Genomic DNA, 14,145 nt, shown 5'->3' with positions numbered 1-14,145 from the left:
GAATTAATTCACCCTCAAATTCGCTCAGTAAGACTAGCTTCTTAAGTTGTAGTGAATGTAAGCCGGTAAGTAAGGTGCTTTAAGGTTTGTAATAAACCTCAGGGCTTTGTGAAAGACAGTATCCACCATATATGTATGCTGTCTGTGACCATAATGCAACACTATGACAGAGAAGTGGAAGCAACAAGTCTCCTTCTTCCCTCGGTGGACAGAAAATGAGGATAAAGAAAGCTATGAAAAGTCCTGGAAGAAGCTAAACTTTATTGTCAGGCCAGCAGAGGGCGGTAGTGAATGCATAATGCATACTGTGCTCAAGGTGTGTTTTTGCATGTGTGTATCTGTGTGTGTTACCTGCCCTGCTGACGAGATTCTGCCTGGCCCTGATAAAAGCCAGGATGTCAGCATCAGTTTTCTGGTCTCCAGTCAGTGGAATAGAGGAGGATGAAATGGTGGCAGAGGTGAGGGTCCTGAAATGTATGAATAGTTACTGTGACATGTAGCCATCAACGTTCATTGCTTTAACAACCCAGCAGTCCTGTTATTCTTGACTGTTCGTAATCCAAAGATTTAAAAGAAACGGGTAACAATGCAGTCTCTGTGCTGGTGGAACAAAAGCACGAGTGTTTAACTGTGGTTGTAAAAAGGTAGCTCAGGCAGCAGTGAGACCTACAGTGTTTGATTTGTTAGCAGGGTTTGTAGACATTACTTCACAGAGATATAAAAAATCATAGCCGTGCTCAGACTGAAAAAAAAATCCACTGCAAAGCTATAAAATCTACAGGTCTATGTACAGATTTAACGGCTATTCTGCAAACTGCCGTGCTGTCCGCACTTCAAAATGTCGACAATAAATCCAAAGAACTTTCAGTTTGTTTTAAAAATGTAAAAAGTAAACAACAGACAATACAAGGACTGTGATGTCTCTTATTTCTAAAGAGATATGAGTGAAGTCAAGAGTTCCTGTGAACATGTTAAATGGCAGAGTTCTGGGAAAATACTGGAAATCAAGCTCTGTCACTTTATTCTTTACAAGTGAAACAATAGAATATATGCACCCCCATAATTATGTTCATTAATCTGTATTAAATCTCACAGGAACTCCTGTGAGATTTAAGAAATGTAAGCATTTTATTTGTAAGTATTAGTTCTACGATGTCGTCAAAACTAAAAACATAATAAACATTAAAGTTAATAATAAAGATTCAAAGTTAAAGGGCACGCGATAATAAGCATAAAAACCCCAACGTAGCTACATGTGACAAAAGAAAATAAAATATTTATTAGTAACATGTAAAAATAAATAAATTTACACCGACTGGTAATGTTAAAAAAACAAAGTTATACTTAACAAGGCTGTGTCACTGACACTGTAGGGCCTAAATATGTTGTTCCAAAAGATTATTTTGGCCAGAAATAGTTTAAAATTCCTCTTTTGACTCTTTTGTCAACCTTTGTTCCAGGCCACTGATTCACATACTTCCACTCAGAAGAAGGGGTGAAGTCTGTCACCTTCCTGTTCACAGGCTTATTCTGCCAGGCTGGCACAGCTGGTACTGGAGGTTTGCTTTCAGGGGTAAAACTTCTGAAATTCAAAGAATCAGTATATATATACTGTTACATATAGTATGGCTACATGCAGTATAACCCATCAATACCCAGAGCAAATAAATGAGAGGATCAGTGAAGCGTAGCTGACCTGAGCTCCTGAACAGAGGAGATAGAAGGATCTGGATTCCGGTGTCGGCCTGCTGGCGAGTCTCTCACAGTACTGCTGAGAGCAGGAGCCCTGTTTAAAGTTAGAAGAGCATTTCATGAAGACTGACAGCAAAATACCACAGAAGAATATACGTGGGAAAGATATAGTTTGCATGCATGTACATGAGCCAACCACCAGAGGGAGCTACAACACAAAAATAGTTTGTAGCAACATTTTGTTAATGGAGTTTCTGCAAAGTTCACTGAGTTAAAACTAAAGGTGCCATATTCTCAGCTCCATTTTTCTAGTTCTTGTACTATATTCCTTATAAAAAATGGTGGTTAATAATTCCTTTAATCATTTTCAACATTTGTGATGAAGTTTATGTCTTTTAGTATTGTTTGGATCTCTCACATAAAAACATTGTTTTATTGATTTAACATTGTTCCAGCAACTGTTTGCTATTTATGAAAGTAAAAAAAAAAGGTTTTATAGAAACAAGCTGCAGGTTGTTGGCTAAAAATCAAGTGTTCAAGCACGGAAATGAAAAGGAAACCATAACATTATTAATAAATCAGTAAAAAGAGAGTGGTTCTCATTATAACTTCGCTCGTTTTTATACATGAGTGAGCTGAATGGAAGCTAAAAATGTCTATTTAATACACACATATTAAGAGCGCATACCAGCCGACTGGCCAGACCTTTATTACATATTTTGTAAGTCTGGGCAAAAAGCAATCTCACCCAAATCCCAGAGCTCGAGGTGAAGATGGCTGTATGGTGTTGTTCAGTGTCCCAGTGTGACTTTGGGCTGCAGCCTCTGACTCAGACTCCTGGTTACAAATAATGAAAAGTTAATTTACTGAAATATTTCTGTACCACTTCTCTACAAAAAACATCACACCAACCTGGTAACAGTTAAATGCAATGTGGCCATAGTTCTCTTTAAAAGGACCAGACAACCTTAGGTATTTTGTGTCTTCTGGCTTTGTTATAACACAAAGTTTAAGCGATCACATGTGTGCAGAACAAAAACAGAACAATAAACGGCCGAACAAAGCTGATGAATATATACGGGCACGAAAAAGGACGTCCAGCTTTGTGGACTCAAACTGCATGTGTAAGGCCCGTCTGTCGGATTTCCTCTGCTTCCCATTCGTCACTCAGTGACACATTTCCAAACTTTTCTCAGATGTGAATGAGATATTCTTCTCCATTCATAAGATCAAATAATAAGAGCGGCACCAGCGACGTCTGCTCGTCACATGTTGGTGCCTAACATCTTCTAGGCAGTTGGTTTCCGAAACCAACCACATAACAGCCATCAAGGCCGAGGAAAGCGTGCGAGTGGAGAGACAAGTCTAACTTGGTTTTAGACATGAAATTTTATCAGCTTTTCTCTCTTTTGCAAACATATTCTTTCAAATTTATCTCTTATTACCCACAGATCACAGACAGATACAGCTGTGTAGATACTGGTAAAGTACTTACACATCATACGGTAAAAGCTCAAACGCTGGTTAAAGATACATCTGAATTAATTATATTTGAATTTTTTGTAGTATCTATACTTTGGGAAATAATATTAATTTCTCCATCTTTCTCTTTCTTACACTATACTTTACACTGTGAATTTTTTCACTGTGACTTTGACTGGACCATCGCAACACCGCGATGCTTTTCTTTTTCAGCCGTTCTGTTGCAGATTTGCTGCAGTGCTTGGGATCGTTGTCCTGTTCTGTGACCCAGTTTGAGCCAAGCTTTAGCTGCGAGACAGATGGTCTCACATTTGACTCTGCCTGAGATGTAGCTCTTGGGTGTTTTTACAGTTTTTCTGAGCACTGAGTGCTCCGGACCTGGGGTGAATTTCCTGGGATGTCCACTTCTGCGAAGACTGCAGCATTGTCCTGACACACATCTGAATGCTCCACACCGGCAAAATGCCAAAGCTCCTGCTTTTATAAACGTGCTCACACATCCTGATAATTAATTGATCAGTGAATTGGATTATCAGCAACTGCTGCTATTTAGCCTCTGAATTCCTATGGAAGCAGTACATAGCTGTATGGAAACTCTATTCTTCACATGTCTGTTAAAGACTGTTAGCCAACAATTTCAATAGCTAAATCTTTAGCTACTAAAATTTATGCAATATTTATAGTGTTATGGCAACTGTTCTCCACTATGTTTAGCTGGCTGCCTCTACTGTGTGACATTTTGTTCTTGTTAATGCTATCTGCTGGGACTGTCCATCATTCCTGTTGCTGTTCCTCTAAGCTGCTTTCCAGGCTCTTGTTTGGGTCACAAAGAGTTCTATGAAAATGTCTCTGTGTGTATTTGCCTCCTACATATCTCCCCCCAGGACCCACTGAGCATGATGTTGAACAGAGGCTGCAAGGGTCACACTGGTGCCATAAAGGCCCCACAAGTCAAAGACAGATGCATATCGACTTACACGACCACAGAGCCCTGCATTCAGAAAACACACGAAAGAAGACATCCATAAACAGAAAGACAAAAACCCAGAGACAAGCCTAATGTCAGACACACGTCTTTAACACTCTTCCCTGGACTTGACATCAGGCTCCCAGATGCTTTATGTGGTGTTGTCACATGGATAGGTAGAGGAAGGTAAGCTCAGCCACCTGCAGACTGGAAGCTTCCTGGCTCCACCACTTATGGAAGTCCTTCTGGAGCTTGACCTTTGACCTCTCCAACAACAGCTGCAGATGCTCAATCTCGGTCCTCAGCGCTTTTAGACGGCCAACGATGCTCTTGTAACTGACAGGAGAAATTAACGGTACTGAATTCATCTTTTGTCCACGTTAAAAAGAATCTGCTGTATCCAATCAATGCAAGCAGGGTCTGCCATAGTAATTCATTAAAAAGCACTACAAACTCACCCTTTTTTTTCTTCCTCAATGTGCTTGCAGAGGTTTTCTTCAACTGGGTCAAACTCCTCCTCAGGCCCTGTGTGATTTTCCATGACACCTGTGGTGCAAATTGACAGGTTGCAGAGATGACAAAAGAGTTAAAAACAAAAAAGAAACACGGTCATGTTATATATAAAATGACAAGTGCAAGATTAGAAGCTGAGAATTTGTGCGTGTCATGAGTCCATTGGCTTCAAAGAAAGCATTTAAACTCTTGGCCTTGGATAATAGAAACCAGGCTGCTGTGAAGAGCTCTGTGATGCGGAACTACAAATAACAAGAAAAGCCTTTGGGTGGGAGGTGTTTGCATGCTTTACAACCAGGTTTCCCCATCAAAGGTTTTATGTCACTGATCAAAACAGTCAGAATGGAGCAAATGAAGGCGTCTTAGAGCCTGAGCCGCCCACTCTTTGGCCAGTAAGCTTTCATTCACTGAGGCTTGCTGCAACAGCTTTGAAGTGGCCACCAGTAACAGTTGAAAAGGGGCCACAATGTGTTCAGCGTTTATCATCCTGTTTTGAGAAGAGTTCAATATCAAAAAGATGATAATAAAAAGACCTGATACTTCCTCAAGCTGCCATCCCAATGCAAAGGCAAGAAATGTGCAGAAATGTGGTGAATTTTAATTGCTTCACATGTTTGTTGTTTAGATGTTGGTGTGGGTAGAAGTTATAAATAATTTTTACCATAAGCGGCCCTCTGTCTCCTCCGCACATCCAGCTGCTTCTTCAGTTCAGCTGAGAGAAGGAGAACGACAACAAAAAATTGTAATTTCCATCAAGAGACTCAAAGCACATCCATCTCCAAGGCCACTGGGCTTCATAACTTAAAAGAAAGTGGCCTGGATCCACATGATTTCATAAAAGTCAAGCAAGTAAAATTTGCATGACATTGTTTATGAAGAGACATTTTGGATTGTCACTCACCTACTTAAAATCCCTGCAATGCAAAGCAGCTAAAACCCATGTGCTGCTTAATACAGGGCGTCCTCATTATAACCCAGAACAAAAAACATTATTTCAAACATCAGTGAATTCCAAGTGTGCACAACAAATTTCAATCATAGGTACTTTTTTTTTCAGTTGCTCTGTTTAGTGGTCACCACTGTAAATCATCTGCCTCCATCTCACCCTATCCCTAGCCTCCTCCTCTGTTACTAACCCAGGCCCCGATCTTTATCTTGTATGGAATTCTTATTCTTGATGATCTGCATGTTTGATTTGGTAAGATATTCCGAAAGCTCTCTCTCGATTTATCTAGGATTGAGAGTGGCACCAGCTAAACTTCTACCCATAACAGTTCTTTCAAATCTCACACTTTGTTTTTGTAATTCAACTGTAATCAACAATCTCACGCAAAATCCTAAAGCTCCCTCTGGAGTTGGCCTATCAAACTCATGTTACAGCGTGAGCTACATACAGCCCACTTTGATTTTATGTGGGTTTATTAATCAATAAGATATGTTAATATAAGAAAAAGAAGCGCAATGTAAGCAGTGCATCTCACTTTTTCTACATGATAAAGAAATGCTGCTGTAGCATGTGAAAATAATCTGTAGGTTTTGGGGCTTTGGGCCTTAAACTGAAAGAGGTAAATGAGTAAAATAAAAACATATATTATTTAATTACTTTGGTGTAGTATGAATCGGCATGGGGGAGTTCGTTATCAGAAGAAAAATCTGTAAAACCTTTAAAAAAATATAGTTAAAAGTCCAAAATGTATGTCCTCCTTTACATTTCCAAAGCCATCCCATGGGCCAGAATTTTTGCCAGGCCAATTTTGGTACCTGGGCCATATGTTTGACACCCCAGCTCTAGAGTTACAAAGGGCAATTATTTTGAGTTTATCTAACCTATTCTTCTTAGACATTTGAACCTATGAAGCTATTGATATTTTTTTCCAGATGATTAACCTTTTCTGCACATTTCTAACTTCTTATTTTTACTCTTGAACTCTACTAGACTGGCTTTGCATGAGTCACAATTCAGAATAATTCATATTTACCTTGTTTATCTTATAAAGCGCGTGAGTACAGCCCCTCAGTTCATCTTCTGCCTAAGATCTATATGATCATCATCATCATCATATCGAGCCAAGAATAGAAAAAAACAACTCTGTGAAACAGTGTTTGGAGGAGTATGAGGCCTCACAGGGATTACTTCTATATACAATGACCTCATAAGTTGAAATTTTGCTCAAGTTTATTATGATTGTCTACTATACAGTACTGCAGGAAATAAATCAAAACAGAACAATAGTCAAGATAGGACATGGTGCTGATTTATAAACTTCCATAGTCCTCTAAATGAAGTCTTCAGTAAGCAAAGAAGCAACAAGGAGGCGGCATTTGGATTAATGTTGATTCTTGTGGCTATACTGCAGTCCTCACATATGGGCAAGTCATTTACTGTATGTCTGTTTTGCTGAACTGAAGTGTTTAATTACATTGTTGGAGAAATTGGTAATAAACCGCTTCGGTAGTAGAGGACAGTTGCAAGTAAAGGGACTAAAATGTCCAGGGATGCTTTTGCCATAAGAGAAACACAGGATACAATTTCATGTTTACTTCATGTTTAGATCAGAGCCAGACTACCAGATAAAAGCAGTGTTGAATGGCAGTATCTTCTGTGGTGTTTCCATTAAAGTCCCACAGGTGTCATTCACTTATAGGCGCTGCTGTGCTGCAGCTCTTTGTATAATACAACCCTATCTCAAGTGGAAATCAGAAAATGGGAAATCCAGATGAAGTATGTGGGGAAAAAAAGGGGTGTGGGTTTCTGTAACACCTCACATGACGCCACAAAATGGTTGGATTAGAGCTCTTGCTCGGCTTTCTCCTGTGGAATACTTTAAATCTGTTTGCAAAGTGCCCGTGTAACCAGCTCGTCTTTCAGGACCACTTTTCTGAGGGTTTCAGTAGACAGCAGAGACATGAATGGATGATGTGAAACATTACAAATGAGCAGCCCTGACACAGTGTGCCCATGATGACAGTGTTTTTCCAAATGCCTATGGAGTATGAAGCTGGGTTGTGTGTGGGTAGCTGAAAATGTAGATGTACTGAGACGCCCTGTGGCTTCGCATTGTGGTGAGGTGGGCAGCCTGAGACTTCACTAACAGACACAGCTCTCTCAAACATGACCCACAACCCCTTTCATAATAACATAAAAGGATTAAAAAATATTTATGCCATGACCACGCTATGATGACAGGGTACAAAAAAGGGGCAGGGAGCACGTGAAGGCAACATAAAGAGCACATTTTTTTTGGTTGGCTTTGGGTTCACTCTGATCCGTACATGGTCATGGCCAAAGTATTCTTTAACAGATCTGTTATATTCGCCCGAAGCCCCTGCGTGGCCCCACCCTTTTATTTAGCCATAAATTTTCCAAATATCTTCTGTGTAAACTCATCACACATCTCTCTTAAAGGCTCGTGGACTGCACCCTGCAACAATCTCTTTAAAATGGTTTTGAAAAATGAACTATCAAAACTGCAGTTCTTCTAATGTCCACTTGAGGTGGGCTACAAAAGTGAGTATAGACTCCCATGTTACAAATCAAGCTTTAAAGCTGAACTAACCGTCTTTGCAGCCTAGAATAAACTTTTTTTTAAAAACTTACCTGTTTAAATTCTTTTAAGGAATAAAGTTTGTATTATTAGGGATGTGATTCTAACACAGCCAGTGTTTTTGACACCTTTCTGAATACTTTTAATGCAGCTGTCTGACAAAAATATGGCTCATTTACAGACAATTCAAGAAATACGTTAAGTATGCTCCAGTTTTAGTTGGTGAAATAACTGTCTATGGATCCATGTCTTTGTCTCCTGCTTTCCTCCGCTCACCCGGTCACGGCAGATGGCCGTCCCTCCCTGAGCCTGGTTCTGCTGGAGGTGTCTTCCTGTTAAAAGGGAGGTTTTCCTTCCCTTTGTCGCCAAAGCTCTTGCTCATTGGGTGTCAGATGATTATTTGGGTTTCCTCTGTTTTCTCTGTATTTTTGTAGGGTCTTACCTTACTACATAAAACACCTTGAGGCGACTGTTGTTGTGATCTGGTGCTATATAAATTAAATTGAAAGGAATTGAATTGAACTGAACTGCATGTAGCCATCCAAGCTAACCAGTGTCCCATTCAAACATGGTCACTTCTGGCTCCAACAAAAAACGAAAACAATCAAAAAACAAGAAAGCAACAGGTAAAAAGCTCCAAAACAGCACAATAGGTGACAGCACTAACTTTTTGTACATAACTCCAACTTTTATGTACAGTCTGTGACTGAATCAGATAATCTGATTCAATGATTTTGACCAGGATTAGACTAATAACCTAAATGACCATAAATGCAGCCAAAGTTTGAGATAGAAAATGTTCAATAGTGACTGTGTGAACTGTGTTTACAGTAAAAGACTGAAAACTGGCCAAAGGACAAATATCTCTTATTTCTTTAGGATCTGCAGGTTATCAGTGGGAGGGAGGAGACACCATATACCCAATATGACTCTGGTTTCAAAAGGGTTAACATACAACAGATTTACTTTTTTACCTGTCCCAGCAATGATCAGAGAAATAAAAAAGAATCAAAACTTTTTGGTCACAAAAGCCAGTTTAAGTCCCAAAACAGACCAAAACAACAACAAAAAAAATCCAGGATATTTGTCAAGTAAAAGTGGGTGGAGACTTCAGTGCTTCTATTCCACATCCAGGACAAGATTGTGAGCTCAACACCAAAAACTCTTCCAAACCACACAGGGTTCCCCCCCACACCACCGTCAGTAGACGTGCTGTCGACTTTAAAGGCTGGTTTCAAGCTACAAGCCTCAATAAATATTTGGTGATTTTTGTGGCCGGGAGGTTGAATGTGATATGCCACATAAATACCAAAGTGAGGTGAGATTTGAGCACCATACGTGCAGCCCAGCTTTCCAGCATCTGACCTATGTGTAGATGAAGAATAATATCCACAAAGTAATCTGGTAAATGTTTAAAATTCACAGGACAAATAAAGAACCGCAAGAACACAGGAAGCAAGATTTGTTTCTATTAGACAGAGAGCTGCACTAAACATTCTCCATTTTTGTAGGACAGCTGGGTTCATACTGCTGTTGACTGAGGCTTTGACCCAAACTATGGACTTTTTATAAACCACTTTAATATATGGCTGCTAGCACAGGAATTAATCACAGCAACAGTCAGCATAGTAAAATGCAGCTCATGTTAACAAAGACTCCAATATTTTTCTTCCGGTATTTGTTCTGAAAAGTGATGCACATGTCCAGTTCCATGCTCACTTTTCCTGCGTCTGTGGGTCACTTTAGCAAAGGTGAAATCAAAGTGATACCAAAGGTGTCACATGCTCGGCCCAAATTCCTCAACAAAGCAAGAAACAACAGAACTGCCCCACCAAAGGATGTTAAAACTGGTGTAAAAACTGGAGGCGTGTGTTTCTAGGAACATTATATAAGAAATCTGGAATTTAGAATTTTTTCTCAGGAATAAATATATAACCAAACCACTTGAATATTCAGAAAGCGCTAATGATTTCGATTTAGGACAACCTCCTGCCTCCACAAACATACATTTGGAACTGTAGCTGCCCTGTAAAAATACGGAAAACTATTACTGTGCTGCAGAAAACAAAAACAGAAAACTGAGACATGAAACAAAACACAGGAAAACTGAAAGGCATCACCAGAATAACTATGAAGTAAAACAAAGAATGAAAAGACTCAAAGATGTCACAGAAAAGCTTGCAATCTGGTAGAATAAAAGAAATCAATACAGTAATCCAAGAAAAATCCAAGAAAAACCAAAACCAACACCCCCGGACTGTGACAGCTGGGGTTCTTCTGCAGTAAATTAAAATAAATAAGAATGTTCAGAATGTATGTTCTTATTCAGTGGTTTTACTGATCTAGGTCAAATCTGGACACATCTATAGCAGCGTAGCATTGGCAACAGACTAAGCAGGATATTCCAGACGTCCATCTCCCTAACAAAATGTTCTGATTCCTCCAAGAATTTCCCAATCCAGATAACATATATGTAATTTCTAATTTCCCAAATTGGGAATGCTCAGAAAACCTCCAAAGAAACACAAGAGCAATGGCCTTATTCTGAGCTCCATCCTGATGTCCAAACTCTTCACCCTATGTGTAAACCTGCATTCATGATTTTTCTGACTACTGCTCAGATCTCAAGTATAGATGATGACTGAAACATAGATTGACAGGGGTATCAAAAGCTTAGCCTTCTGGAACCATGAAACCACGGTCTCAGTCTTTGAGGTACTGATTCTCATTCTCGCCGCTTCACACAAATTGCTTTAGTGGGAGCTCAGAATCACATCAGTCTCATACTCCTGCTACAGAAGATGTGCATCTGTGACTTTCTAAATAGATATCCCTGAACTCTTTCGACCTACGGTCTCAGAATGCATCTCTGCAGGTAGGACTGATCTCTAGAGTCATAGTGAGGCCAAGAAATACAGCATAAACTAGAGACTGATGCTTCCTCTAACCGTCAAGATGGGTCCTTTAGAAAAAAGCACCTCATATTATCCTAAAAGTTTCCATGTTCTCCTTTAACCATGAGACACAGGTGGTGTAAAGTTTCCGAGCAAACCCTCCAAGATGGCAGGAAAACACAGTGAGCCACTTTCCAGCCACTAAAAACACCATCTCTCATCCAGGAAGAATGCAGCTCTGTGCACCTAAAAATGTAATAAGCTTTGACAGCATTGAGATGTTTGACTAAGATGAGGAATGTGGATAAATTAGTAAAAATCCAGTTTTTCCTCGCTTCAGCCTCACTGTGTGGTCTGCAGAACACATTTAAAGAGTTAATAATCTGCATGCTGTCAGGGTTGATTTCTGCATGACATGTGACATATTCGTCTGTGTCAGCACCTCATGGAGTGAACGCTAAAGACAAAAAAAATTTAATTCAGAGGGTGATAAGTGTACACTGGCATGTGTGAGGCTAACGGGCAAATGCTACTAAACCACTGAGCGTGCTCAGAAGCAGCGCTGATGCCAGGCGTTGGTGTAAACCTATCCATTTCAATGGCATGTGAAATGAGCCACAGACAGAGCAGGGAAATTTATAAATGTAGCTTGCAGTAGTAAATGCAAACCAGATAAAAACACATTTTAACTGCTCCGAGTTTACTGGAAAGTTCAACCAAACATTAATATCATTTAAACTCACTGCCAGCGGGGACAGGACTCGGCTTTTAGTGTTTCTGTAAACAGCAGCAGGTTATGACACAATACCGAGCTTCTAACAAGGCATCTTTTATGATTTATATATTAAAGTGCACCTTCTCTGCTTTTCCTTTTTTTCTGTATGGAACAGCTGTAGGAGTTTTCAAAATGACGTTTTTTTTACCTGCACAAAACTAAAATGAAAACAGCAAAAAATAAAAAACGCAAAAGGAACAAAAGAAAAAAACAAGAGAGATTAGTAATAACTAATAGCTAAATGCAGAGAGGTGTATAAACACATAGTGAGTGAAAAAAGTGACCGAAGAAGAAGAAGAAGGTGACTCAGTGCATCTAAGAAAGTTATCACTGGGATGTTTTCAGATGTCTGTTGCTATTTAACATAATTCTTTTAGCTCAGTTCCTCAAAAGGTTCTGCATTCTCAGAGTTGTTCTTAATGGAAGCCCCATCTTGTGTCATAGAATGTCATGTTACACGGAAGTATGACAGACCCCTGGTTCAGCTTGTTTCAGGCAGAGAATGAACTCTTAAACCACGTTTACAATACATAAGAATTATTTTGAATTGTGACTCCAAGTCCAGAAATAAAAATATTGACTTGGAAATAAGTAATAAAGGGCAAATGAGACATTCCCTGTCTAATCTGTACTTTGGGTCACTTGTGCGCATTTAGAAGACACACATTGTGTAGTGAATATAGTCCCAGACTAACAACATAAGACTTACAACCACTCAGCTTTGGCCTAAGCTAATGCCAAGTCTACCCGTTTTGGATATTACACAGAAGAGCACAAGAGTTACAGCCAAGTAAAAGGCACAGGTTGGAATCTTCAGTAACTGGAAATCCAAATGTGGAACTCTTCAGGCCTTTCAAAATGTACCAATATGACACTTGTTAAAACAGCTGACCAAAACTAACTAAATTTGGGAATATTCAAAAGTAAAAACACAAGACAACAAATCCAAGAAAAATAAAACCGCATTATTGTCACCTATTGTCAGACAGACACAGGTGAAGTTAAACAATATTAATTGAGCTGAGGACATTATGTTGCCATAGTAACAACAGAAGCTTCCCAACGTCAAATCAATGCCCTTTCAGCTTCTTCCTTATACAGTTTACAGTGGTATAAAAAAGTCTTTGTCCCCTTCCGTATTTCCTATTTTTTTATATTTGTCACACTAAAAGTTTCAGATCATCAAACTAATTTTAATATTAGACAAAGATAACTCAAGTAAACACAAAATGCAGTTTCTAAATAAAGGTGTTTCTTATTAAGAGGGAAAACCCCCCAAACCTACATGTGAGGAGAAAGGGCAAACACTGTTGTTACACCACTGTATCTCCGAACACACAGAAAAAGAAAAAACCCTTTGAAACATGTAGCGAAAGGCTGTTGCTATCGCAGTATGAACCTCCAAACTGCTCACTCTTTGGTCTTAGCTTGCTTCATGCTATGTTAGCTCTTCTGCTGCTGATGTGTGGCGAAGTAAACACAGAAGAACACACCACTGAACTAAATGGAGCGTCTTATCAACTGTATCTCAGTTTCCATTAGGATGATCAAGTCCTTTTGCACTGCTTCCCAGCAATTTGCTCTCCAATGTGTGCCTTTCTCTTGTTTTGTGTATATCCCTCTCTTCTGTTTGCTGTTAATTCCTGATGATGTCTTTACTATTTATATCTTTGTTTTGAATAGAGGGCTCTATTCTATTCTATGATTGAAGACTGCACACCTGAACATTACGCAGCTCTTGAGTGTAATGTGTTTTTCAAAAAGAATAAGAAAACTTACTGATTCTGTTTCTGGCTTCATTCAATTCCTCTCCAAGTTCCCGGGCCTCTGCTGATCTGTTCAAAAGAATCAAAGAATTAAAAGCAAAGTTCACCCCCAAAATCACATTTACATATGCTTCCTCTGGCCTGTTGTGCTGTTTATCCATCTGGATTGTGGAGATGTCTGGCATCTCTTGAGGATAGAAAATCCATTGAAAAACAATACTGCAATAATGTGTCTTTACATAAATCATTACCTAATCATTACCTTAATTTGAGCAGTTTTTTGTAGGACTATTTTCTTTCTACGGAAATACATCCACCAGCCGTGCAGAAGAAGTCCATGAATGGGACATAAAGGCTTAATACGTCAAAAACAACTATGCAGAAACTGTTGAAAGTGTTTGCACTGTTGAAACACTGAAACACATTTTTAAAACCTTAAATCTCTCTCTAGCTCTCGTTTTAATAATCCCAAAGAAAATTATCAGTCCTTCTTAGTGGTCAAGTTACAGTG

The 14,145-nt window shown here is 39.3% G+C and overlaps 1 protein-coding gene across 1 annotated transcript in view; it reads right to left on the bottom strand.

The window, feature by feature from the left end:
- The window catches only part of kif6 (kinesin family member 6), a 72,615-nt gene that overhangs the window by 2,258 nt on the left and 56,212 nt on the right, over positions 1-14,145 (bottom strand). The window contains exons 15-22 of the mRNA XM_039603015.1: positions 13,648-13,703; positions 5,316-5,366; positions 4,600-4,687; positions 4,342-4,477; positions 2,441-2,529; positions 1,697-1,786; positions 1,478-1,582; positions 352-467 (exon numbers count right to left, since the gene is read on the bottom strand). Coding sequence (XP_039458949.1) covers positions 352-467; positions 1,478-1,582; positions 1,697-1,786; positions 2,441-2,529; positions 4,342-4,477; positions 4,600-4,687; positions 5,316-5,366; positions 13,648-13,703 — 731 coding nt within the window. The remainder of the gene's footprint in view (positions 1-351; positions 468-1,477; positions 1,583-1,696; positions 1,787-2,440; positions 2,530-4,341; positions 4,478-4,599; positions 4,688-5,315; positions 5,367-13,647; positions 13,704-14,145) is intronic.

Source organism: Oreochromis aureus, linkage group 19, assembly GCF_013358895.1.
Source record: "Oreochromis aureus strain Israel breed Guangdong linkage group 19, ZZ_aureus, whole genome shotgun sequence".
NCBI classification, from domain to species: domain Eukaryota; kingdom Metazoa; phylum Chordata; class Actinopteri; order Cichliformes; family Cichlidae; genus Oreochromis; species Oreochromis aureus.
Note: the sequence above shows the minus strand (reverse complement) of the source record. Positions and strands in the feature narration are given on the sequence as shown.